This window comes from Tenebrio molitor, chromosome 3 (assembly GCF_963966145.1).
Source record: "Tenebrio molitor chromosome 3, icTenMoli1.1, whole genome shotgun sequence".
NCBI lineage: Eukaryota > Metazoa > Arthropoda > Insecta > Coleoptera > Tenebrionidae > Tenebrio > Tenebrio molitor.
The window spans coordinates 19,188,197-19,216,067 of NC_091048.1; the positions used below are offsets into that span (position 1 = coordinate 19,188,197).

Here is a 27,871-nt window from a genome sequence, read left to right on the forward strand (position 1 = left end):
ATAAATGTATCCACACTTTTTATCAAGCTGTTGATAAATTCACCATTGACTGACGCAAACATCAGAAGAATTATACTTAAAATTATGTCCACTACTAAGTTGCATTTTTCGTAGCATTGATAAATTCGTAACTAGTTCACTATAAATTTATTCGATGATGAGGTATTGTCGCGAGAAGTTGTAGTTAACAATGGAAAGTTTTTCTTTCTATTTGGTTGTTCTCTTATTGATTCCAAGTGCTGTAAGACTTGAAGTTCCGCGATATTTGCAAGCGAAATATGGAAACAACGTGACTGGAGCTTCGCCTAGTCCTCGCTATAATCCGTAAGTTAACATTTTTTGCAACCAGTCTAAATGAAACTGTATGGTGGATGCGCCGGAATAATCATTTGAATGAAAATTGTTTTATTAATGGTAAAATCATTATCTTTTGAGAAATTAATAAAAATATGTTAGCAATGTTGTCGCGTTTGAAAACTATTTTCCCACACCGAATTTCATCATATTTAATACTGAGGAAGAAACGGATTTCAAACGTACCTATTCGTGAAAGGAATTTTTGGATATCTGTTCAGGGCACCTTGAAAAGTTGACCCATACAGTTATGTTCCCACATCAATAACAGGATCATTTACAGGTAGTTTTGTACCTTCTGTGGTGTCCGTTTTTTTTGACACACCCGATATACCGGGTGTATTATGAAAAACCTTTGGTGCTATAACTTCCTTATTTTTTATACGATTTTAACAAATGATACGTCAAACAAAATCGTTTTAGAAACACTATAGCCCGACATTCTATGATTTTTTTTAACATTATATTTTTTGACAGACCGCAACTACCTTTGTTTTTTTAAGTTGCACTGTATATTTTTTTATTTTTATTCTGATAGATGTTTATCTTCTGAATACACAAACATTAAAATAAAAATTCAAAAATTTGTTTTTAATAAAAAAAAATGAATTTCCAAAAATCAAGTAACCATAACTTTACTATAGCTAATGTTTGAAATTATCTCCATTCTCTCTAAGGCACATTCGACACCTTCCACTGACGCCCATTGCAGCGTTTAATAAAAATTCTGGTGGTACGAGTATTTGTTCACATACTGCTACGATTCTTTTTATTAAATCTTCTCTGTTATCGGCCGGAGTCAAATAGACATTGTCTTGAATGTCCATAGCTGTCTTAGTTACTTTGCAAAATTAGAATGCACTTTTATTACTGTTTAATGCATCATTTTTTAATTTCTTCTTTTTGTTTCTATGCATGAGCATGGTTGTTTACATTTTCATATTTAAAATAAAAATCTCTATAAAACTGAGCAAAAAAAGTTAATAGTGCCATTTGAAAAAAAAAAGTTGACTATCAGTTGTCAAAAACAGAACTCAAGAACAAGTATTGGATCAATTCAAATTGTAGCCCGTTTAAAACGATTTAGTTTGACATATCATTTATTAAAATCGGATAAAAAGTAAGGAAGTTATAGCACCAAAGGTTTTTCATAATACACCCGGTACATATGAGAAATTTAGCTTTATAAAAAATTACGGCACTTCACTACATGAAGCAGAAAAAAAATTGTATTAAAATTATGAAATACCGGATGAGTCAAGTTTCATTATTAGTAAAAATTACGAAACTTTAGAGTTACATTCCCTTGATACAGAGTGTCCCCAAAAAAAAAAACGAGTCCATAACTCCCTTATTTATCGGAGGATTTTAATTATATATACACCAAATTAAATGGTTAATAGGCTACAAAACGGCTTAATAAATTGACGTATAGTTCCAAGGGCTTCAAGACTAAACTGTCAAAATATTTTTTTTCAAATGGGATTACATACTTTTTTTTAGTAATTCTGATAGAGATTTTAATTCTAAAAACAACAATGTATCACAAGTATAACTTGACATAAAAAAAAATAACACTAACTTTTGAAACAAATGACGAGCACCAAGCGAAAAGCTGTCAAAATGCATTGCGTTACAATGTAATAACCAAATTAAGGTAGCTAGAAAAACAAAGGACAAATAATAATATGTGGGATTGCGCAGATATGCCCCCAATGTTTAGCGCAAAATGGAACACAGACGATAGTAGCGTTTTTTTACCTTTTTTTTGTGAATTTTTGGTATTTAAGTGTATACTTGTGATACACTGTTATTTTCAGAATAAAAATCTCTATCAGAATTACTAAAAAAAAATATGTAATCCCATTTGAAAAATTTTTTTTGACAGTTTACCCTTGAAGTCCATGGGGCTATACTTGAATTTATTAGGCCATTTTGTAGCCTATTAACAATCATTTAATTTGGTGTACAGATAATTAAAATCTTCCGATAAATAACGGAGTTATGGACTCGTCTTCTTTTTTGGGGACACACTGTATAAGGCTTCAAATGTGTGCAATCAATTTTCCCTATCACTTCATTCAGAGACATAAAATTTAAAAAATCCATTTTAATCAAAAACATTTTTTTATGCAGGCTCATAATTCACAATTAATTGAAAGAACTCATTAATGAAATTCGCATCAAAAGAAAATTATTAGTTTTTGAATTATTCCAATTTTAACATTAACAGCGAAAAATGATCAAGAGTTACAACTACAGTGTCATAAATAAATACCTCATTGTTGACAACTTTTCTAGTCATTCTTAAGTCCCTAAAAAGTACCATAAACAACCCATGTCAACCTCTTTTATGAAACTGAAAAATTTTATTAGAAAATGAAAAAATAAACAATAAATGTAATATAGTTCATTTTTTAATGCTGTAGAAGAAGTCAGGCAACCCAATATACAGTCATCAAGGCTGCCTAGATACATACCTTAAATTCATTTATAATTGATATGGATCCACGATGCCGCTAAAAATTCTGTATAAAACAGAGTAAAAAAAGTTAATAGTGCCATTTGAAAAAAAAAAGTTGACTATCATTTGTCAAAAACAGAACTCAAGAACAAATATTGGATCAATTCAAATTGTAGCCCATTTAAAACGATTTTGTTTGACATATCATTTATTAAAATCGGATAAAAAATAAGGAAGTTATAGCACCAAAGGTTTTTCATAATACACCCGGTATAATAATAACGTGTCCCCGGATAGGTGAAACGACTCTTGTAAAAAATAAAAAAATCTAGATTTGAATTTTCAGTTTTTGAGGTTCAGCCCTGCTTGGTTAAAGACTAATTTCTAACATATAATCTGTTTCAAAATCAAAAATCCACCACCTGTTGAATTATGGTGACAGAAAAAAGGAATCCCTAGAATAAGTTTCATTTTTTTGGGTTGGCCCAACCTTCCGCCAAAATTTGACCTTCAGTTTGTCACAAATATCAAATTATAAAAATGCCTCAAAACACAAGGAACCCTTTAACCGCTAAATTAAAGCGAGCGCCCATTAAGTGCTTCGAAGAATTTAAAAAACACGATGAACTATGACCAAAACGACTGTCAACAGTTTTATTTCATAACCCTACGTTTTTCTGACACTTCCAAACACACTAAAAACAAAAGTTGGCGACGTTGTCGGTTGTATTTTCGAGGTAGAATGCAGTGTTGGTGGATTTTTGATTTTGAAACAAATTATAGGTAATTTTAGTTTTTGAAAAATCAAGTATACCTTGGAAATTTTCAAAAAATCTATTTTTCTCTAAAGTAAAGTGCCTTTTATTTGGTAAATACGACAAAAAGTTATTAAGAAAAGTTGTTTAGAATCAACATCTAGGCCCCTAGACAAAATTTCAAAATCATCGGCCAACTATGATTTTTCATATTTTTTTTCATTTAATCTGAGGTTTTAACTTACTTTTATTTATCTGTAACTTATTAGTGTTCAGCCAGTAACTTGTAGTATTAATTTAAGTATGATTTTTTTTTTACTCATAATAAAAAAACTTAAAAATAAAATTCTTTGATTTGTGAAATACAGGTGTCCCAAAAATGACGTACTAACGGTGCACTACTGTGTGGAAGAGATTACCGTAAACGCCAGAAAAATGCTAAAAAAATTCTATTGGACTTATTTTCTGATTTGGCGGTCTTTAAATGTGGCACTTAACAGGTCAATTATTTTGAAATATATGTATGAAATTGCCATGACAGCTACCTCTAATCGTACATATTATCACAAAATACAAGATCACTCACTATCAATATCTAATCCTGCATAATAGAGAATTTTGAAGTTTTGGAAATCGAAAAAATTATTTTAAATCCTCTACGGTAACATTGCAAGGTAATGATGTATGAATATATCATTATTTACATTGTATTATCGTTAATAATAATAATAAAAATAATAGATTTTTTTGTCGGAAACATTTTTTCCATATTTTTTCATGTACATTTAAGCATCCTCGATAAGGCAGTAAGTAGTCTGTACGCCATTTTTGGGACAACCTGTATGTATTCATAAAAAAAAATGAAAAATCATAGTTGGCCGATGATTTTGAAATTTATTATTGGGGCCTAGATCTTGATTCTAAACAACTTTTCTTAATAACTTTTTGTCCTATTTGTCACATAGAAGGCACTTAACTCTACAGAAAAATAGGCAGTGGTGCAAATCGCACGCATTTGGTATTAACTTTCATATGAGTTGTAATACATAGTAACAGGTCAGTTATTTGCACCATTGATGTTGATTCCAACGTGAACAGATATTATACAGGATTATTCTAAATGATTGTAGTACAAGTAGGCGTAAAAACTGAATGTAAAGTTTATGATTGCCGTTTCTTATAAAAAACATCAAAATGATGTGAATAAGTAACTACACACCGATAACACACAGTAGGTTAAATTGGGTGCAAAACAACTCAATATTTTTAGAATTGGTTGCAAAACAACTCAATATTTTTGGATTCAATCATTATCCTCATCACCGCACTTTTCACCTAAAAAATGACAGTGACAGCGACAAAAATTGACAGTTCACATGAAAGCGGCAAAAATTTCATAACATGGGCATGGCCTGCTTCGACTATCGACTACAATCATTTAGAATAACCTGTACGGTTGCGGTCAATAAAATCTGAGCACTGATTTGACATTCTATGACTTTTTCATGAAATTTGGTAAATCAGTCTTTCACCTCAAGTCACATTACCCTAGAGACGGTACCAACGCTTATATTACACAAATACCACGTGTTAATTCACACCTTCCGTGAATTTAATAAATAACATGTTTATGGTAGAAAGATAAGAACATTGTAAGAGAATGCAACAAAAAAAAATATATAAAAACTAATATTTTGTAGCAGCCCCATTTTTGTCTATTACATTATTCAATCTTCTCGGCATTGATGCTACTAAAACCTCAGTATAGTTTGGAGTTAATTCATTTCACACTTCTTGAATTTTTTCCCTATAACTCTTCGACGTTTTCTTATCATCAAACCCAAAATATTTTCGATACGGTTCAAGTCCGGACTGCGCGAAGGCCAAGGCAGAACTAGTATTCCTTCCTGCTCCATTCAAAATGAGATAATTCTAGCTGTATGAATAGGACAATTGTGCTGATAAATAAAATGATTTTGGGGAAAGACCGCATTCACTGATGACAGTATGATATTCTCCAGGGTATGAAGATAGACCTCTGCATTATTTCTGCCTACTATATGCTCCAGGTCCTTGGGCACTAATCCAGCCCCAGACATTTACAGAAAAGCGACCGTTTACTACTACTTTTTGAGTATAACTTTCATCAAAACGAGAATTTGGTGGTCTATAAACTCTAACACGACCGTTATAGCATGATTGAAAAATCTTCTCGTTTGTGAAAACATCATTCTGCCAAAAATCTAATGGTTCTAGGGAATATTCCAACGCGAATCCTACTATCCTACTCTGTGTTATTTTGTTGAGTCAAAAAAGGTTTTTTGACTGCAGGATGATTTCGCAGTTCCGATCCTTCCTTGACACGACGCCTTGCTGTTCGAAGAGAAGAGCACCTGGGAAATTTGTTTCATTGTGTGCCTCGGTAACAGAATTGAACGGGTTTTCTCGTAGAACTTGAATCAAATTAACGTCGTCAATCTCTGTGGAGACTCTAGGCCTGCCACTACCGACTTGCCTTTCAAACGATTGGCGTTCATTCCACATTTTCTTATTGTGCACAGTGCTCCTAGCTATGTTGAACCTGACTGCTACCCTCCTTTCTGACCAACCTTCTTCCAGCAATGTAACAACCCTTACTTTTTCTGCAAGAGATAAATGTGGCATTTTTTTTCGTTGACGTTTACATCAACATGACAGTTTTCCAGGTGACTACCCGTACTTGAGCAACAATCTAAACCATATTTACAGTAGGAAAATGTGCTGCTCAGATTTTATTGACCGCAACCGTATGTCTGTACAATACAAAAAAGGTGCAAAATTTTTGGTTTTCACTCCTGGTATTCTTACACGTTTTTGCGGCTCTGTGTCTAAACTGTTTTTGGGCTAAAGGCCAGATTATAGTGAACATAACAGAACCGTAGCCGGATCCGCTTTCCGTACCGTAAAGTTAAACTCTCTACCCCATTGCCCCATTGGGGTCTATTCTGTATTTTTTAACAGCCAGTTTAAATTTAACAACCTATTAAAATATTAAATACGTTTCTCTGATTGGTCATTGTCATGGTTACGAATCTTAAGGGTCTGTTAAAATTAAAATGTAAATTACAGAATAGACCCCATTGAAAGCTATTATAGTAGCCGCAGATCGTGCCGCACCGTATTGTTACCGTACGAAAGTTCATTCAATTCAAAGTAAGGTTTTGGGATTCTCTATTTTTAAAACGGTTCTACGGCTGTTCCTGTTTTGATTTGAGTTTCCAGAAGCGTCTCGTTCGGGATGAAATTAAGTTAAATTGGACTTTATTAATGTAAAATGTTTAACTACATATTCGGTTTATTCACTTATTGAAGATACTATGGTATCCTGTTTACAAATGTGATAAAAAAATATCATAAAATCTGAATTGATTAAATTTTTTGAAGTTTAATCTTTTACACTAACATTCTCACGCAATATGGACAATTATTTTTTCTAGTTTACAATTTAGTAGATTGGGCTTTATAGCAAAAATTGTTTTCTTTTGATAAGCTCATTGTATAGATATAATTTCCATTGAAATGAAAAATTTCTTGAACAGTCGCATCTTAATTTTGAAACACGTTTTTCGTAAATGACAACTTCAGTAAAATTTCTCTTCACACTTTTGATAATAATAATCTTATACTTATAATAGGTATCCCTAATTTCCAATTATATTTTCGTTTGTAAAAATGATTTTTTCACATTGATACATAGTGAAATTTACTGAAATAATTTATCATTTTTTGTAAATATCTTTTAGAATATCAATTTTGCTTTTTCTGCGTTTTGAAACTTTCTTTTATATATCCTTTATTATTTATTTATGACTGATAGTTTGTTTATGAAGGTTCCGCAAAATAACATGACAACATAACATTACTTTAAATGAAACAGATAAACTGATACGATTTGGTTCAGTTTTTGTCTAAGGTCTATCTTGTCTGATGTAAAAGTTAGCAGGGGACGGGAACTATTTACGTCCGCAACACACAAAAAAAAAACAAATAAAGCGAACAAAATAATATGTATAAGGGCCGGTTGCACCAATCCCAGTTAAAGTTAACTGTAGGTTAAAATGCTTCGTTACTTTAGTTACCTATTGTTATAACAATGTATATTTTAATCTGTAGTTAAATTTAACTCATGTTGGTGCAACCGGCTCTATGTAAATAAAATAAATACAAGGTAGGTACCTACCTATTTGAAATGCCAGCTTGCTTATTATAAATCAGAAATTTAAAAAATGTTATCTACTCCTAACATATCGTTTACAGTGGCGTCAAGACCAAAACAAAATCCGCATCAGCCCATGGCCCTTCTGCACATTCCGGAACGAGGTTCAGAGGAGGTACATATTTATGGATTAATTTTTATCATAATTTGGCACCAAAGTGGCAGCACATTGAGGAAATTGTGGTCTGAAAATAATGCTGCTGATATGCTAATCGCATTAATTACTTCCGTTCAATTTTGACTTGTCGATTTTTTAGGATGCAACACAGCACCCCCCACACCTCAGAATGCAGGACTCCATTGTTCCCAATACAGCGGTTGCAGAGCTACTTGCGTTCCCCGTTATCAATTTCCTAACGGCGCCACGCAATTATTTATCAACTGCAACAACGGCCACTGGGTTATCGAAGGACAAATTTGGCAATACGTCCCTTCCTGTCAACGTAATTTCCTTTCAACTAGTTTGGACTTTTTCCTGATTATTTTTTATTACAGCTATTTGTTTGCCTCCTTGTCAAAATCGTGGCATTTGCATAGCACCGGATCAATGCCAGTGTCCCGAAAATTACTCAGGACCTATCTGCCAGTTCGAAAATAAACCGTGTTTGTCCTATCCGCAATTACCAACAAATTCACGAAGATCTTGCTCTCACAAGTACACACATCATTTGCACCAACCAACAAAAAATTAATTAATTTCATGTACAGGACATGCACCATTGCTTGCTTACACGGGCATCAGTTCCCCGATGGATCCTCTATTACTACAATGTCTTGCAAAGATGGTTACTGGCTCCCCGACAAAGAAAAATGGACCTCGCTGCCAGACTGCGAACGTAAATTGTTACAATTTTGCAATATTTTTATTTTACTAGAAAATTTCAGCAATTTGTGATCCTCCATGTCAGAATGGCGGCAATTGCCTGTCTTTTGGCAGATGTCAGTGTCCTCAAGATTTTCGAGGTCCTCAGTGTCAATACAGTACGCATTTTACGCAAAATGTCTCGAGTGTATGTTTCTATTTTAACTTTCAACAGGAACCGATAATTGCGACGCTAGAAAACTGCAGTTCAATGGGGGATACAATTGTTCCGGGGATCAAGTGGGGTTGATATGCTCGCTAAGTTGTCCCGAAGGTATGACATTCGAAACTAGACCGTCTTCAGTTTACTCGTGTTTATATGAAGAAGCTCGATTTCAACCATCGCCTATTCCTCAATGTATTTTCCGTAAGTGTAATTAAATTTTTGAAAAAAATTGAATGACTAGTGTGGAATTTTAGCTGTTGCTGCTCCAGTAGCGCCGCAAGCCGTATCCTACAAGTCTAGTAAATCAGACTACAATTTAAACACTCTCTCTATTAACGGTTTGCCTCAAGGATCATACATCCCTGCAGGACATCGTTGGGATGCTTATGTAACATTTTAAATCTCCTTCTGAATATTCGTGTAACATTGCGTAACTTACAGAATCATGGAATGGCCACAAAAAGTTTCCATCGTACAGATGAGGCATTTATAACTGGGAGTCCCTACGGTGAACTTAATAATAATGTAGTTTTTGTCCAACAGAAACTACCTGAACCTGGAATATGTTTCACTTGGCAAGGAACCCATTACAAAACTTTTGACGGAAGGGTTTACAGTTTTGATTCCAAGTGTGAACATATTCTTGTGAGAGACGCAATAGACAAGACTTTCAGCATTATAGTTCAGAATGATCCAAAGTGCAGTAACAATCCACCAAATTGTCATAAAATCATAAGAATATATTTCGACAAAAAAGAGTATATTCTGAAGCGTTCCAGTGAAGGAATACCAATTTTTGGCACACCCAAGAAGCGATTGCCCATTCCTGGTCAGTTCCCAGGGTTGAGAATTGAGATGTCAGCACATTACATCATTCTGTCTTTGGATGCGGTCGGATCAAAACTGAAGTGGGACGGAGAGGTACCTACTATACTTTTACCAGATTTGAGACTAACCAATCAAATGTTTCTTTCAGCAACTGGTGCAAGTAGAAGTGCAAGAAAGTCTGTGGAATCGGACCGAAGGACTGTGCGGTAACATAAACGGTGACGCCTCAGATGACCTCTTGAATAAAGACGGTTACAAACCACAAACCATTGCCAATTTAGCCACGAGTTGGAAAGTCGGGAATTTGGAAAAAGAATGCAACCATTTACCAATAGAAGAGCACGCGTGTCTAGATGACGAAATAGACGGTTCGAAAAATCACGAAGCTATGGTTTTCTGCAAGAAATTGTTGAATGACCAGCGGTTTGCTCCTTGTCACCAAGTCATAGATGTTTCTCTTCTGTTGGACGCCTGTCGCTGGGACTACTGTTATTGCAAAAATCGAGAACCTTCGGTGTGTGCTTGTGAAACCATGAACGTGTACGTTAGAGCTTGCTCCTACAAGGGCGTGAAGAATTTAGCGGCTTGGAGGGACGAAAAAACTTGCCGTAAGTATAAATTTTGTGCCAAAAATTGTTTTTAGGCACAAGCGGACGAAAAATAACTCTTTTTCGGACGCTGGCCGTGGCGCCATCTGTTGGTGTGTTTAGTAAGTTAGCAACGAATCCGACAAAACCGATAATTGTCCTCTCACCATAAATTATGTAAATAAGTACCACGACCTGCTGTATTATAACCGGCCTGTTCAAAAGTGTAATTTGAGTGATCCCCGCAGAGCGCTAGTGTACGGGCGCTTTTTGGGGATATTATTCATCTTAAGTTTTTGTCACCGAGAGTTTTTCTCGTTCAAATGACATTCGAATTTAAAATCGAAAACACAAAAATACAATTGTATTCAGTATTGTTTTAGAAAGAAAATATGAACTTACTGTGCTCAATCTCAACTCTAAAATCATGTCTAAACCTATTTTCCGCATTTTTATTCTTCCGAAGCGCCCGTACTGTGGCGCCCTCATCGGCAAAAATTGGCTCTTTCTCGGAAACATTTTCGCAATGCTTTTTTAATGAAATGAACAGGCCGGTTATTATACAGCAGGTCGTGATAAGTACATAATAGTAAATAGTAAATTTACAGTTTTGTTGGCTTGTATATAAAATTTATCTATTTGAAAAATTTGTAATTTTTCCAATGATGTCTTTTGCTTTGTAGTTCGTGCGGTGCCTAAAAAATTTACTGTGCGCCTCTGCCAAAAAGTGCCTTTTGTCCTCGCCTGTTTAAGTCTCGGCTGCGCCTCGGTAAGAAAACCCAGATTCGGACGAAAAAGATGCACTTTTTGGCCTTGACACACAAATAACTATTATTAAAATTGTGACTAAGATTGAAGGAAATTTGAATTCGCAGCGATGCAATGCACGGGAGGTAAAGTGTACAAAGCTTGTGGACCTGCGGCCGGCCAACCGGTTTGCGGAGCATCCACCGAAGAAGAGGAAGACAACGGAGAAGGTTGCGTCGAAGGGTGTTACTGTCCAGAAGGAACTGTTCTGCACGAAAATCGATGCATTACCAGAGACAAATGTCCATGTATGTTGCGCACCAAAATTTTCCCGCCTGGTGCGGAAGTTCCAAAAGAATGCAACACCTGCACCTGCAGCGAGGGAAAATGGATTTGTACACAAGTGTCTTGCGGAGCGAGATGTGCCGCTATTGGTGACCCTCATTACATCACATTTGACGGCAGAAGATTTGATTTCATGGGTCAGTGTTCATATTATCTAGTCAAAACTCCTTCGTTTTCCATCGAGGCTGAAAACGTTGCTTGCGCTGGGGCGATTTCCCAAGCTATGAATCTGCCGAGCACAGTCAGTTCAGGGTTGCCGTCCTGTACAAAAACTGTAACGGTGAAGATCTTCGGACAAATTATTAAGCTTAAGCAGAATCACGATGTTGTGGTCAACGGACAAGATGTCTCCAAAATTCCGTATCACGTTGGAAACGTGACCATCAGAAGCATCTCCTCCATATTCTTGCAAGGTAGGTTTCGGTTCAATTTTTGACCGGTTTTACAACATTTTTCTACAATTTAGTTGAGCTACCAAATGGGATGTTGATATGGTGGGATGGAGAGACGAGAGCCTATGTAGACATTCCTGCCAATTTCAAGGAAAAAACAAGAGGTCTGTGTGGAACTTTCAATAACAACCAAAAAGACGACTTCCTAACTCCCGAGAACGACGTAGAACAAGCCATCATTCCTTTTGCTAATAAATGGAAGACTAGTGAGAAATGCAACGACGTCCCCGATGTCCTCAAAACTCACCCGTGCAGTTCCAACATCCAAAATCAACCAGTAGCTGAGAAACATTGCCAAAAAATCAAATCCGACTTATTCTCAAGTTGTCATTGGATAGTCGACCCTGAGCCTTACTACCAAGACTGTCTCTACGACATGTGCTCTTGTGAATTCAAAGTATCCAAGTGTCTCTGTCCGACAGTGGCAGCATACGCCGAAGAGTGTTCTCGCCAGGGAGTCAAGATTTCCTGGCGCGACTCTATTCGAGAGTGTGGAGTTCATTGTCCAACTGGTCAAAAATACCAAGTTTGCGGAAACTCTTGCACCAGAAACTGTTTCGATGTAGCGACCAGACCGGACTGCAAGCCTCAATGTGTAGAAGGCTGCAACTGTCCCGAAGGAGAATCTTTGAACGACGACGGAGAATGTGTCCCGATTGGCGAGTGCAACTGTCATTTCGATGGACTCCACTTCCACGCCGGATACAAAGAAGTGAGACCCGCCAGCAAAGGACCTGAACTCTGCACATGCATCAACGCTGGTTGGAGTTGTCATCCGGCTACTCCTGACGATCAGAAGAAATTCCCCAAGGCAAGCGACCTGAAATCCCTTTGCGGCCACTCGGCGAACATGGAGTTCACCACGTGCGAACCTGCCGAGCCCGTGACTTGCAAGAACATGCACAATCTTGATTATTTCTCTGCGTCGGTTTGCCATCCTGGTTGCAAGTGCAAAGACAACTACGTTTTGGACACGTCAACGAAGAAGTGTGTCAAACCTTCCGAGTGTCCTTGTCACCATGGAGGCAAGAGTTACAAGGAAAATTCAATAGTTCAGAATGATTGCAACACTTGGTAATTTACGTAAATTTAGTGTGTTGATCAGACTGATTTTGTTGTTTTAGTAAATGTCAAAACGGGAAGTGGACGTGTACGGATCGACCGTGCTCTGCTGAGTGCAGTGCTTGGGGAGACTCACATTTCAAAACTTTCGACGACAAACATTTCGACTTCCAAGGACAATGCGATTATGCTCTGGCCAAAGGCTCTCAAGGAAGCGACTCTTTCGATGTTTCTATACAAGTAATATCAAACAAATTTGAATCTCCACTGTTCTACTAACTAATTTTTAGAACGTCCCTTGCGGATCTCTGGGTACCAGTTGTTCTAAATCAGTCACAATTCGAGTTAAATCAGGAGATGATCAAGACATGCTGACACTAACCAGAGACAAACCGCTTCCAAATTTTGCGTCAATGAAACACTTAACCATCCGACAAAAAGGTCTCTTTGTGATTGTTGAAGCACCAGATTTAGGACTGGTAATCCAGTGGGACAAAGGCACGAGAGTGTACGTCAAAGTTGATCCTCGATGGAAGGACAGGGTCAAGGGTCTATGCGGGAACTACAACGACAACGACGCCGACGACTTCCAAACTCCTTCTGGGGGAATCACCGAAGCATCTGCCAAAATCTTTGGAGACTCGTGGAAGCTTCAGTCCTACTGTCCCGAAGCTTTGGAGATTACAGTAAGTGTAGCTTTTTGTCGTTCGAATCGATTCCATTTTGAACATTTAGAACACTTGCGAAGATCGACCTGACAGAAAGGTGTGGGCTTTGAAACAATGTGGTGTTCTGAAGTCGTCTCTTTTCTCGCCTTGCCACTCTGAGGTTCCTGTCGACATTTACTTGGAGAAATGTGTGTTCGACGCTTGCGCGTGCGATCAAGGTGGCGATTGCGAGTGTTTGTGCACAGCTCTTGCCGCCTATGCCCAAGAGTGCACCACCAGAGGAGTACCGATCAAATGGAGATCACAAAAGCTTTGCCGTAAGTGAAATCGTGTCCGAGTTCAACGCTTCACTCACTCTTTTCAGCAATGCAATGTGATGAACGCTGTTCAAATTATAGTCCATGTATCTCGACTTGTCCGACGGAAACGTGCGACAATCTCTTAACGCACGGTCAGTTGAGCAAGACTTGCAAAGAAGAGACCTGCATTGAGGGATGCGTACCGAAACCTTGCACTCCTGGGCACATTTACCTCAATTCATCATTTTTAGAGTGTGTGCCTAGAAATATCTGTAGACCAGCTTGCTTAGAGATTGACGGTGTTACCTACTACGAAGGTGATTTAGTTGAAGGAGATGAATGTTACAGTTGCTATTGCTCGCGAGGCCAGAAAGTTTGCAAAGGGCAACCCTGCTCAACCGTGCAGGTTGTTACAACGAAAGCTCCCACAACACATATGTTGGAACAATTTGTTAAGTGTCAATCGGGTTGGACTCAATGGATCAATCAAGATAAGGCAAATGTTCTGAAAACCATTTTTAGAAAGAAGAAGACTGATTTTGAACCTCTACCGACACCGTTACTTTTGGTAAGATGGAGAAAATGAGTGATACATTTCAGCAGATTGTTTTTTAGAATAATCTGGAAGGTGCCAAGTGTGCCAAAGAAAAAATGGTCGACATCGAGTGCAGAACTGTTAAAACACATATACCTGCAAAAGGCACAGGTTTAGACGTAGAGTGTAGCTTAGAACGGGGTCTAGTGTGTAAATCAAGTATGAAAGGGAAAGCTTGTCAAGATTTTGAGATTCGTGTTCGGTGCGAATGCGGTTAGTTTCTTTAAAAATTTTCTGCCACAAACTACAGACGAATATTTTAGAAGAGATGCCAACCACGCCTGCTCCAACTTGTGACCCGCTCATACCGCACAAAGAACATCCCACGAATTGTACTATTTTCTATCACTGTGAAGTGGGATTAGATGGTCCTAAGTACGTCGAAAAATCTTGTGGTCCTACTATGTACTTCAATCCCATATCGATGGTTTGTGACTGGCCGTATGCGGTTGAAGAAATAAAACCAGTCTGCAAGGGAACATCAACCACTATTCAAGAATTACCAGTTGAAGAGACCATATCCAGAGGTGACGTGGCACCGGTGGAAGCGGAATTGAAATACGAACCATTGTGTCCTCCTGGTACGGAAGAACATGACTGCGCAATACAGTGCGACCGTCTGTGCATTTACTATTTTCACGTGGTCAGGGAAAAAGGACTCTGCGAGAACGAGAAGAAATGTGAACGCGACTGTGTCGAGAAAGGGCAATCTCTGACATGTCCGGAAGGGAAGATGTGGGCCAATAACCACACCTGCGTGGATTTAAGTCACTGTTTATGCAGATCCGAGGATGGCAAGCCGATTAAAGTACCTACTGATTTCTTCATTTTATAGTTTATTTTAAAATTGAAATTTGCAGCCTGGTACAGTTTATAGAGAATCAGATTGTCGAATTTGTCAATGCGTCGATAACTTCTACAGTTGTGACGAATCGGCTTGCGACTCTGGAGAAAAAGAAGAAGCAAGGCTTTTGCCAAGTGTGTTGACAGGTAAAAAGAAGAAACCGAAACCAGTGGAAACAGGAGGGTTTCCGTCATTAGAGCAACCGACGACTCCAGAAGGTTTAAGAGGGATGGTGGGACCAGTTATGGGGAGACCTGGTAGGCCGCCTGGCATGGTGGCACCACCAGGTATGCCGAGACCTGGTAGGCCGCCTGGCATGGTGGGACCTGCCGCGGGGGTAGTGGGCATGGCGGGACAACCAATACTGTTGAGTACTGTTACTCCACCTAAAAAGTGTGACGAAGACCATTTCGTCGATTTAATACAAGGCGATCAGGCCTTGCCTGATGTAGTTTTCAACGCAAGTAGCGTCTTAAGCGATGCGTTTAGACCAAGTTTCGCAAAATTCACCCCCACTGCTGACAGTCAAAGTGAGGGCAGTTGGTCCCCCCAGTACTCAGATAACCACCAGTACTTGGAAATTGATTTGGGCCAACAAGAACCCATATATGGTATTAAAATCAAAGGAAGTCCAGTCTATGACGAATACGTCACTAGCTATAAGGTTTATTACAGTCCTGACGCTGCTGGTATGTTTTTCCCGGTACTGAACAAACAAAATTTACCTCAGGTACACTCCACCAAAACTATAGTCTATTCACGATGAATGTGGATAAGGGGTGGCTATGACATCTGGTAACATTGTTGGTAGTAACTACAGAACAAATAAAATTTCCTAATAGAAATTGATACTTTGCGTGTTAGGTTAGGTTAAATTACGTTGCCAACTTGAACGTATTTCGAGTTGAATCATAATGAAATAATACTTGATTAAAAACAAGAATTCTTGGGGCCAGTTTACAGAAGCGAAATTAAGTTAATCGTAATCAAATGCGAGATTAACTGAACACGTGAATCACGTGATAAGACTGAACCAATCGAAGTTTCGGATTCATAGGTTAATCGCCCATTAAAATTTAATTCGAATTAAATATTTAATTCTGTTTCTATAAACTGGCCCTTAATGAAATTAAATTAGATAACATTGTTCAAATTTGAATGTCGGAACAGTCATGTCACATTTCTGACAGGAAAAAATTTAAAATTGAGTCAGTTTATGCAACTTGATAAAAATAAATCACAGCCATACCTTATCCACATTCATCGTGAATAGACAATACTTCTCTTTGCTACAGTTTCATTTCAGATATTTAGAGGGTCAATCGACGGGAAAACACCTGTCGAACAAATTTTTGACACACCTTTTGAAGCACAAGTCGTAAGAGTTAATCCACAAACGTGGCACACTGCCATCGCACTGCGAGTGGAACTGATTGGTTGCGGGGAACCCCTCACGACTACAGTACTTTACGAATTTATAACAGTGAGTTTTGCGTGTTTTATCAACTTTGTTAAATTCACTACACTGAAAACGGTTTTCTAGCAAAAACCCTTGGCCACCGTCGCTCCTACAGTCTCGATGTGTGAAGACCCCATGGGCTTAGATGATGGAATGATGTCAGATCAACAAGTTTCTGTAAGCTCAGAATTAAATCACAATCACAGCAAAGCAAGTCTGAAACTTAGCGATGAGAACTCTTGGCAGCCACTAACAAACTCTCCCACAGAGTTTGTGCAGGTAAGATGAAACAATTTTAACGCACAAAACTAGAAGATTTCTTTCAGTTTGACTTTCTCGAATCACGTAACGTAACAGGTTTGGAAATTAAAGGCGGTCCCAATGGATGGGTCACAGCTTTTACGTTGAAATACTCCCAAGATAATAAAGCATGGAATCCTATTTTGGACAAGAAAACAAAGAAAGAACAAACTTTCCTGGGTAATTACGATGCAGATTCTCCACAGCTCATCAATTTCGATTTGCCGATCAACGCAAAATACGTCAAATTGATTCCAAAGAAGTGGCACGACAATATTCAATTGAGAGTCGAAATGCATGGTTGTTTTGAACCGTATCGTAAGTTTCCCCACAAAGGTTTTGATTTCTTCTAATTAAATTTGTTACAGCTACGATCCTGGAAGAGTTGACTACGATTGCACCATCACCTTGTAATGACTGTCCAGGTGTTACGACAGAACCTCTGGAAATGCAAGCTTGCAGATGTGTCAAGAACAAGTGGTGGGACGGTGAAAATTGTGTGAACAGGACTGAATGCCCTTGTCTTGTCGGCCACATCTCGTAAGAAAAATGTTATTATTAAAATAAACGCATCTAATTGAATGTTAGGTACCCAGTTGGAACATCGTACAAAGAAGAAGACTGCTCGGAGTGTCTTTGTAAAATTGGAGGTGTGTCCCACTGTTCTCCAAAACAATGCGATAGTTGCGAGAAAGGTCTGAGAAGTACAGTTACTTCCACGTGTAAATGCACGTGTCAACCGTGTCCAGACGGTACTACTTTGTGTCCAACAAGTGACGTCTGTATTAATTCTACGTTGTGGTGCAATGGAGTGCAAGACTGTCCAGATGATGAAATAGGTTGTCCTACCACTGAGACGCCAACAAAAGCGACAACTAGGACAACTACAACAACACCAACACCTCCAACTGCGGTCACCGAGAGTTAGTCTGTCTTGTACTTGTGAGTGTGAAAGACTAATCTACAAACGTGTTGCAGGAATTGTTAAGCAGTGTCCGGTGATAGAGTGTCCCCCGGGATTTAACACTCACGTTAAAAAACAAACAAAAGGTCGTCTTTACCAGTCTTCTATGTTCTCAAGTTACTCATCAAAACCTACTAAGTCTGCATACAAACCTCCAGAATTTAAAAAGGGTAGATCCAAGAGAACACCTAAGAAATCAGTTTGGCAAAATCCTTTTTATAAATATACTAAGGCAGGAAATCAAAAGAAATGTACGGAATTCCAGTGTGTCTCCGTTAAACCACCACCGGTTTATATGCACTCGAAGAAGGAATGCCCACCTGCTTCTTGTCCACCAGGTTACATTCCAGTCGAAGACAGTGAAGACTACGCGAATAAGAAATGTCCGAAATACGCCTGCGAGCCGCAGCCGCCCCCGGACGCCATCTGCAATGTTACAGGGCGCACTTTTAACACATTTGACGGAACCGAATACAAGTACGACATTTGTAACCATGTCTTAGCGCTAGATTTGGAAAATGACCAGTGGGAAGTTTCTTGTAAGTGATTTTTAGAAAATGAACAATTGATTAATTTGTGCTTGCAGTGAGAAAGAACTGCAGTGAGGTGTGCTGGCGCGACCTCATCATCCATCACCAAGACAACTTGATTGTCCTTCATCCCAATTTAACGATGGAATACGACGGGTTTCCTTACACCGTGGAGCAAACAAAAAAAATCGCCTCTTATTCGAGAGCATTTACGGTTTCGCGTCTGGGCAACACTGTTCTCTTCGTTTCAAACAGATACGGATTTTGGGTGATTTGGGACAAAGAGGGAAACGTTAAGTTGGGCGTTACTAGAAAACTTGAAGATAAAGTCGCCGGGCTGTGTGGGTATTTCAATGAAAATCCAGATGACGACAAGAAGAAGCCCGACGGAAGTCTGGCTCGGACGACTTCCGAGTTCGGGAATAGTTGGGAACAAGCCGATCAAGGGCAGATTTGCGAACCCCAGGCTTGTCCTCTGCACATACAGGATAAAGCTTGGAAAATCTGTCAAGTCAAGTACTCAAAATGAATTCAATGTAGAACGAAATATTAATTATTTTCGTTTTAGGGAACAAGCGCTGGAGCCTTGCACCAGAGTCGTGAATAAAGACGCGTTCATTTCACGCTGCATCGAAACGACTTGCGATTGTCTTCAAGCTGCGACTCACAACCATACAGTTGCAGAGGAATGCAGATGTCGAGCGCTGGAAGATTTTGTCGTACAGTGTCTAACTTCAGAGCCCACCACCGATGTGTCAGACTGGAGAGTGCAACTCGATTGTCGTAAGTAAACTAACTCTTCGCAAACCTTGACACTTTTTGCGTGCATTCATGTTGTTTTGGGAAAATGGAAGGCCATGGAAAATTTGCATTTAATTTGGTAACAAAGCTGTCTGTTGAATTAGGTTATGTTTTTCTAAGTTTGAGGTTACAAACAGAGTCAATGTCTAGTGCATTGTTGTCTGTTTTACTAATGGGGAGATTCAAAATGATTGTGGATAAATATGGCAACTATGTACGAAAATTTATATGGCAACTGTGTGGGTAGGATCATGGCCTCTTAGATCGAAAGAGACAAAGGCCATGGGTAGGATAGAGTTGACATTTCTTTGACAGTTCATAGTCGCGCAATTTTGAAAATTGTCAAATCAATGTACAATGGTAAACTCTGTCCACTCTAGATTCCTTGACATAAATGTTACTAAAAATGTTCACTTACGCAATAACAAATAGATCAAGCGCGAATTTAAAAAAAATGGAAAGAGCAGGTTTACACGTGATGTTTTATTATTATTCTGCATGTTTGCACTTAGGAAAGACGAAAGAAAACTTCAGTACAGTAGGAGTCACAGACAATTAAACACACAGAACATTAAACATAGTAAGACTGTCTAGATCTATTCAAATTTCAGCGACGCGCGATACTAGCGACGCTCTAACGTAGGGCCGAACTAGATGTATAATAAGTTGCATATTCCTCAATTATTGCAATGGAATGTATAATTAGTTGCATACGGACATATTTTTTTGTTTTTATTTACCTATTTTTTATATTATGGTTTTATTTATTAAAAAAAAAAAAACGAAGACAAACAATTATCCAAACATTTTATTTCATTATTTTTAGAGTTTTCTTATAAAGTTTTTAATTTTGAAATTGTTTTTTGCTTATAACGATCCATGTAATAGATTATCTTTTCTCTGAGATTGAGTTTACAAATTTTGTTGTATGTTGAAAAACCTATAACACTTTGCCTGAGAATTTTGATGAATGTGCACGTTCTGGGACAACTACAGGATCAGGAATCACAACTTCTGTAATTCACATAGTCATTAAAATCTTCGAATTGTCTGGAAAAACTGTTATTTTGTGACACCGAATTTGGAACGAAAAACTGATGGGAATGGCACGGCACACCTATAAAATCTAGTTTTTTGAGAACTTGGAAAATAATTTTCTGAAAAGTGGTCTTACCAAATGAGTGAATTTTGTAATTTTGAAGGAAGTATTCCAGAAGTATCTAAACCCTTTATCCACCTTTTTTCAATTCTGAAAATAAAATTTTTTGTAATACCTTTTTTTTTCGAAAGTATTACTTACCGAATACGAACTTTTTGGTCAAAAACTTTTCAAACAAGTTAGTCAGGCTTCGACATCGCAGCTAGAAGAGGCTCGGGACAAGTACGAAAGTCGTTTTGGATTATTTTATAATTTTTATCATAACGAAATTGATTAGCAAATTTTTGACAATGGTTAATAAAGATTTTTGAAACGAACAAATTTGATTTTTTGAATAAATCAAATTTCTCGCTGTCAACGTAAATAGCCGATTCATCATCGACTAAATACGGTTATATAGTTCGGCCCTACGCTAGGGCTAGGGTTGCGCTAGCATCGTCCACGTCTCCTAGGTTTTATATGGACTTTAACAGTCTTAATTCGTTTTTCTAACACTAATATCTTAAACTGTTTCCATGGTGCATTTGAGCTCACACCTTATGTTTCCCATAAAATACGCTTTTCTCTATAAGACACGTCGTCAATAGCAACGTATCTTATAGAGTCATAAAATACGCTCACACATATTATTCAAGTAACATTTTATTCATCATTTTTACAGTAATTATCACAAAAGTGAAAAGTACAATTATTGAATTGGAACTGCCACATTAGCTTCGTGCTCTTGTTCCTAACATCTTCTTCTTTAACTTCTGCTGTTTCATCCAATGCAAGTGCCCGGCCATCGAAAATGGCAATCTTTACATTTTCTTCAAATGATTGTTGCCGTAGTGTGAATTAACTTTTAATGAAGTTCTACACGCTTACCCCATATCAAGAAAAGCCAAAATGACATCTTCCGTTACCTCCCTGATGCTTTTTTTTATTGTTCCGGCCTTGAAACGAAACATACACCTTTTCGTATGCACTTTTAGACTTCATTGGTAACAAATTGTCCCTTTTTTCTTATTTCTTCTGGAACGTTTTGGCACATTTCAACGATGAAAATTGTTTTTTTCCAAATTTGTTGAAACACTATCCCACCTCCACCCGGCGGCACGGAAATTTTGCCGGAGTACATACACTATTACGGATATTACTATCAAGTAATAGTGCAGTGCTTATCAACATAATTACCGGCGTCTCGCCTCCGCATTTTGACTTTGTTGTGTATTATGTTCTGTGTCAATGTTAAGGAACTTCCTCACGATGTGACATGAGTATAATAATATACCTTTTTGAATTTCAACTACCAATGTGTTATCTAAATCCAGAATTTTTAAATTTTTAAAAAGAGATTGCGGTACTATTCCCGTTGCTGAAATTACAAGTGGTAAAATCGAAATTTTTTCTAAACACCAAAGATTTCTCATAGCAACGGACAGCTCTAAATATTTATTAATTTTTGTGTTATATGTCTGTGTTATATTATGTGAATTTGGAACAGCTATATCTAAAAGATATGCTTGCTTTTGTTGTTTATTTAAAATTATAATGTCTGGTCTGTTATGCTTAATATGAATGTCAGTTAAAATTGTTCTATCAAAATATAACTTGTAACTGTCATTTTTCAAACAACTTTCTGGTGTATAACTATAATGTGGTTGTGTATTCTTTAATAAATTGAATTTAACAGCTAAATTCATGTGCATAATTTTAGCGAATATATCGTGACGTTTTTTATATTCGCTTTGAGCCAAAACGGTGCAAGAATAAATGATGTGTTCAATTGTTTCCCCTTCAGTTCCGCAAATCCTACATTTATCAATTATCGATTGTAAACCGCATATGTGTTTTTTATAATTTCTTGTATTTATAACACGATCTTGTATTGCAAATATAAAACCCTCCGTCTCAGGGTGAATATTTGATTTCTTAAGCCATGCATGAGAGGCCTGAATATTAATTTCTGGTTGTTCCAGTTCTTTAAAGTATCTCCCATGTAAAGACTTCTGTTTTATATTTGCTATTGTGTCAGGTATATTTGGCTTAACAATGTCTGAAATTATATTATCACTTAAATTTAAAGGTGTGTAGCCTTTATCGGCTGAAACCAAAGCATTGAAAAAGGTGTTATCATGAGCTCTATTGAGGAAATAATTTTTTAGTGAAGCAATTTGATTTTTTAGCAGTATTTCTAGATTTGAAAAACCCCTACCACCGTTTTCGCGTGGTAAATTAAATCTTTCAATAGCAGATTTAGGATGGTGTTTACTAAATTTGGTAAAAAGAACTCTAGTTTTAATGTTTATGTTCTGTAAATTAGTTTTGGACCATTTAATAACACCGAAAGAATAGGTCAGTAATGGAACAGCATATGTATTAACTGCTTTAATTAAATTATTACCGTTTAATTTTGATTTTAAAATAGATTTAATTCTTAAATAAAAATTTTCTTTTATATTATTACCATAGTATCCACGGCAACCTCCGCATTTTGTGTATTGTGACGCGCCTCGAAAAATTTCTGAATTTATTAAAATTTCTGATAAGATGTTAGTGTTAGAAAAAATCTTGAAGACAACGCGTGTTTTATAGTTTAAAAATCTCGATCTATTAAATCCTCGCTCCCTGCGGTCGCTCTGATTTAAACTACGATCTCGATTTTTAAATCGTCTATAAAACCCTTGTTGTCTTAATAACTATATTGGTCTGTGGTAGGAGTAATATATTAGGTTTTATTAATACAGGGTATTTCACGAGTGATAATGTGCCCGACGGAATAAAAAATGCAACCCACAATACATTTTCGAATTTCCGAAAAAGCTGGCTATTGAAATTAAAATATCCAGCTTTTTTCGGAAATGGCTAAAGACAAGCAAGAGATTATTTAATATGACTCCTATTTAATGCATGAACAAAAATTACCTCTGTATCATTTTCGATGTTTGTAATGTCAGATTCTTGAGGCACGCCAGGCACGCACTCACTTCACAAATTTAAAAAAATCAACAAAAAATCGCAACGGAACAGATCAAAACAGCAACACGATCAAAACGAATAACTTTTAAAACGAGAGAATCGCAAAACAAAGCTCTAAAGATGAAAAATCGCAAATCTAAATGCTTAAACCGCTTGACAGAACTGACAATTTCAAATTTGAAATGTCATATAATTTATTTTTCGCGTGGGTTTCATAACAACCAAGATATAACAACCAATGAGAATCAGTGGCGCGAATGCTTCAAGATATTACCAACACAATCTATATTAATATTTTAATGTTATGGTTTGGGGATTTTGTTATCTAAGGATATTTAAAAAAATGCATTCTATCAGTGGACGTAGTCTATAAAAAAATCAAATGCACCCTTATGAAATGTCATACAAATGTCAACTCTACCCCACCCACACAATTGCCACATACATTTTCGTATATAGTTGCCATATTTACCCACATTCATTTTGAATCACCCAATGGTTTGCAACAGGAGAATACTCAGACATCGCTGGAAATTTAGCAACACGTTATGTTCATTTTGGCAGGTCCGCATGTCAGGCACTTTAATATAATGACAGAAATCAAACAGTTGTCCAACGTTAAAAAAGTAAATCATGAATCATGGCCCACCATTAATCCCATTATCCCAAAACAACGCGAACGGTGTTCAGCAAATTCTTTCTATTTGATTGCAGCTGCAACTTGTGACGCTCCTTTGGTTTACCATGACTGCTACCAACGTAAATGCGAACCAACTTGTGAATCCCTCTCGAGTTCCGACGCCGCTTGTCCCAAAGTACCCAACGTGTGCTTCCCCGGTTGTTATTGTCCCCCAGGTCTAGTCAAAAAGGGAGACACTTGCATCAGTCCTTCAAACTGTGGAGACTGTGAATGCAACGTCCTTCCTCACCTTCAGTACGTAACGTACGACGACACCAACTTTACCATAAACGCAAACTGCGTCTACGTCATGTCGAGAGACGCAGTTGGTGAGGACAAGAAACACAAATTCCAGGTATGGAAACAGTGTAAAGGTTTATCTTGTGTGATTGATTTTTCTAGGTTTTGATCACAAACGCTCCTTGCAAAAATAATGCGAAAAAAACATGCGTGGGGAAAGTTACAATATTGTATCAGGGGCGCAAGATCCACATTTTCACTGACATGATCCGGCACAAGCTGAAACTGATCGTAAATGGTGAACACATCGAAGATTTTTCAGACGTTAGTAGTTGGGCCCGTATTAGAGAAACTGCCACGAAACATCTCAAAATTCATTTAACAGACGTTCAAGTTGACGTTTCAGTTTATTATCCGTCTCTGGGTACCTCGATTAAGGCCCCATCGCAGAAATACGGAGGCAAACTCGAGGGACTTTGTGGTGATTGCGATCACAATCCGTATGACGATTTGCGCACTCCTAGCGGAGCTATAATTAACGACACTGACGAATTTGCCTTGAGCTGGTTGTACGACAAACTTCCCGGAGGACAGTCTAAAGAGATGTGTGCAAATAAACCGGAAGATTGTCCACCACTACCTAAAAAATCTGACCCTTGCAACTTAATTCTGGATTACAAAACATTCGGACAATGTCTTCGCGTTTTAGACCCGTCTTTGTTTTTGGAGTGGTGCAAAAAAGACACTTGCGGCAACCACCCAGAGCTGGCATGCACCGCCATCGAAGCATATGCCAGAGACTGCAGCAACACCGGTTTTTGCATCAACTGGCGCACCAACGTTTGCCCCAAAACGTGCCCACCTGATAAAATTTACAACCCGTGCGGTACAAGTTGTCCAAAAACATGCCAAAGCATAAAAGAAAAAGAAGAAAAGAACTGTCCCAAGATACCAGTCGAGGGTTGTTTCTGCCCCGAAGGACAGGTACAGTCTAAAAAAGATTGTCAGTTGGTTTTGTGTTTCATTACAAATTTGCAGCTTTTACGAAACGACACCTGCGTAGTTGAGAAAGACTGTGAGGTTTGTGATGAGGAAGGTCACCACCCTGGAGACACTTGGAAAATGGACAAATGCACATCTTGCACTTGCGAGGGCACCTCACAAAAGTGTGAAACTGAGCGCTGTTCGGGTGCTGATAAAATCTGCGAGCAAGGTTATCAAGTGATGAAGGTGCCATCTGGAGAGAAGGAATGTTGTGACAAATATGCTTGCGGTAAGTTTTTGGGTGTTTGTAGTAAGTACACCACTGATGAGAAGTTGCAGTACCTGAACCAACTGCCGGGCCAACTTGCGAAACTCCTCAAGTTATTACTTGTGGACCTGGACAAATAACAAAGTTGGCGACGAAACCGAACGGATGTCAGCAATTTATCTGCGAGTGTAAACCAGTTGAAGAGTGTGAGCCTACAGACACGCCGACAGAACAACCTTTGAAGGATGGGTACGTTAAAACGATTGACGACAGTGGTTGTTGTCCGGAAGTTAAAATAATCTGCAAGAAAGAGCTCTGTCCTAAACCAAAACCGTGCCAGCAATACCACACATTAAAAAATGAAACTGGTACGGGAGAATGTTGTCCTTTGTACACTTGCGAACCGCCGAAAGACAAATGCATTTACGAAAATGAGTACACAGCGGCGGAAACTGGAGGAGAGAGGGCTAGAACTGAAATGGAAAAACAGAAAGTATTGAAGAACGCCAACGAAACTTGGCAAGACGGTCCTTGTCGCCAGTGTAAATGTTCGATTACGAGTGTCGGCAATTATCAACCCACTTGTAGTCACAGCGACTGTTCTGCCATCGAAATCTCTCAAGATTATCTCGATTATGAGCTAGAACCAGAATTTGTGTACGACAAGTGTTGTCCAAATGTGAAAAGAGTGGCGTGCAAGCATAATCAAAAAGTTTACGAAGTTGGCAAGAAGTGGACCAAAGAAAAAGACTACTGTACTATTTATGAATGTGTGAACAGTACAAGCGGTATCCAGAAAGAAACAAAGGTCACAAAGTGTGACACCGATTGCGATTTGGGTTACAAATACGTCGCTGCGTCTCCTGAAGCGAAACAGTGTTGCGGTTCTTGCAAACCTTACGCGTGTGTAGTCGACGGATCCATTCACAAAGAGGGAGATGCATGGGAGTCACCTGACCATTGTACCAAATACTTTTGTTTGACGATCAACGGATCGGTAAGATGGATAGAGTTGAGGAAATTTTGATTACATTACGATGAACAAATTTTCAGATGCAAGTGCAGTCACAGAAAGTTAATTGTCCCGAGTTACCTAAAGACTACATCGACGACTTTGTTTTCGAAAGTGTTGCAATCGAAGGTGAATGTTGCAAAGAACACAGAACAACCGCGTGTAAAGTGGAGGGTAAAGTGTACAATGTTGGGGAAACGTTGCCTTCTCCCGATGGAGACAAATGCAAAAACATAACGTGCGGAAAAAATAAGAACGGAGAGATCATCAAGCAAGAATCGATCGAGACCTGCAAAACTACTTGTTCAAAGGTGATGCCAAATTTTGCAACTGTTGAAAGTAACAAATGAATTGTTGCAGGGGTGGGAATACGAAGAATCGAATGAGACGTGTTGCGGCAAATGCGTCCAAGTTGCTTGTGTGGTTAAGGATGAGTTGAAAAAACCGGACGAGAAATGGATGTCCCCTGATAATTGCACGACGTACACTTGCAACTCGTTGGGCGGCGAGCTTATGGTTTCAAGTGAGCAAGAAACGTGTCCCTCTCTTGAAGACTGTCCAGAAAAGAATGTGTACAGCAAAGGGTGTTGCAAATACTGTAACATCACCTCAGCTGCGCAAAGTAAGTTTCTGTGGTCTCTACAGTTGGTTACAATTGATTGGACTTTGTTTTGTAGTAAAATGTGGTTCGGAGGAAATCGCGCTTAACAAAACTGTAGGATTGGTGACAGCTCATCGCGGGGAACACGGCAAATGTGTTAACAAAAAGGCAATACCATCGTTCAAGGAATGCATAGGAATTTGTCATTCGTCGACTTCTTTTAATGCCAGTAAGTCGTTTTTAATCGAAGCGAATTTCTTTCTTTATCATTCATTTTAACAGAAAAAGGTGCACACGAAAGTGATTGTTCTTGTTGCCAAGCAACGCGCTATGTTCCTTTGGAAGTTGAATTGGAGTGTGAAGATGGTTTTAAATGGAACAAAAAGATTGAAGTACCATCTGACTGTGGTTGTGAAGGATGTGCCGCGCCTGCGAGGTCCACCAAAAAAGCTACGCACGTTAAAACTTAAAAATTCTCGTATACTATAATGAAATAATATATTTTTATATTGAATGTTGCTTTGTTTTGTATTACTTTTATCAATAAAGCAATTTAAATTGATTGAAAGGACATCATTACTCGTATTTCCCTTACACTGGAGGATTCGTCGGAAATGGATTACAAAATGT

At 38.0% G+C, this 27,871-nt stretch overlaps 1 protein-coding gene and 1 long non-coding RNA gene across 4 annotated transcripts; one reads left to right on the forward strand and one right to left on the reverse strand.

Moving 5' to 3' along the window:
- The first annotated feature begins 134 nt into the window (after positions 1 to 134).
- Positions 135 to 27,803, forward strand: Hml (hemolectin). 2 transcript variants are annotated; one of them, XM_069043221.1, is made up of 35 exons: positions 135 to 324; positions 7,870 to 7,943; positions 8,086 to 8,271; positions 8,324 to 8,483; positions 8,537 to 8,664; positions 8,714 to 8,809; positions 8,866 to 9,057; positions 9,111 to 9,244; positions 9,298 to 9,777; positions 9,833 to 10,292; positions 11,147 to 11,776; positions 11,830 to 12,889; positions 12,940 to 13,117; positions 13,168 to 13,563; positions 13,613 to 13,862; positions 13,910 to 14,412; positions 14,460 to 14,652; positions 14,703 to 15,247; positions 15,300 to 16,013; positions 16,590 to 16,766; positions 16,827 to 17,021; positions 17,069 to 17,360; positions 17,411 to 17,582; positions 17,631 to 17,965; positions 18,021 to 18,545; positions 18,593 to 19,052; positions 19,105 to 19,319; positions 24,172 to 24,491; positions 24,539 to 25,360; positions 25,415 to 25,649; positions 25,700 to 26,625; positions 26,682 to 26,951; positions 27,001 to 27,262; positions 27,318 to 27,470; positions 27,524 to 27,803. In XM_069043221.1, exons 1-35 carry the CDS (start codon positions 191 to 193, stop codon positions 27,709 to 27,711), a joined length of 12,060 nt encoding a protein of 4,019 aa, XP_068899322.1. In that variant the 5' UTR covers positions 135 to 190; the 3' UTR covers positions 27,712 to 27,803. The 2 variants fall into 2 exon arrangements, with proteins under 2 accessions (XP_068899322.1, XP_068899323.1); XM_069043222.1 differs by having other exon boundaries at positions 14,706 to 15,247.
- Positions 20,128 to 20,908, reverse strand: LOC138127295 (uncharacterized). Of its 2 annotated transcripts, XR_011158179.1 has the most exons (3): positions 20,638 to 20,908; positions 20,512 to 20,586; positions 20,128 to 20,454 (listed from the first exon to the last, which is right to left on the reverse strand). It is a non-coding gene; the product is annotated as an uncharacterized lncRNA (long non-coding RNA). The 2 variants fall into 2 exon arrangements; XR_011158178.1 differs by having other exon boundaries at positions 20,128 to 20,586.
- Positions 27,804 to 27,871: the final 68 nt, after the last annotated feature.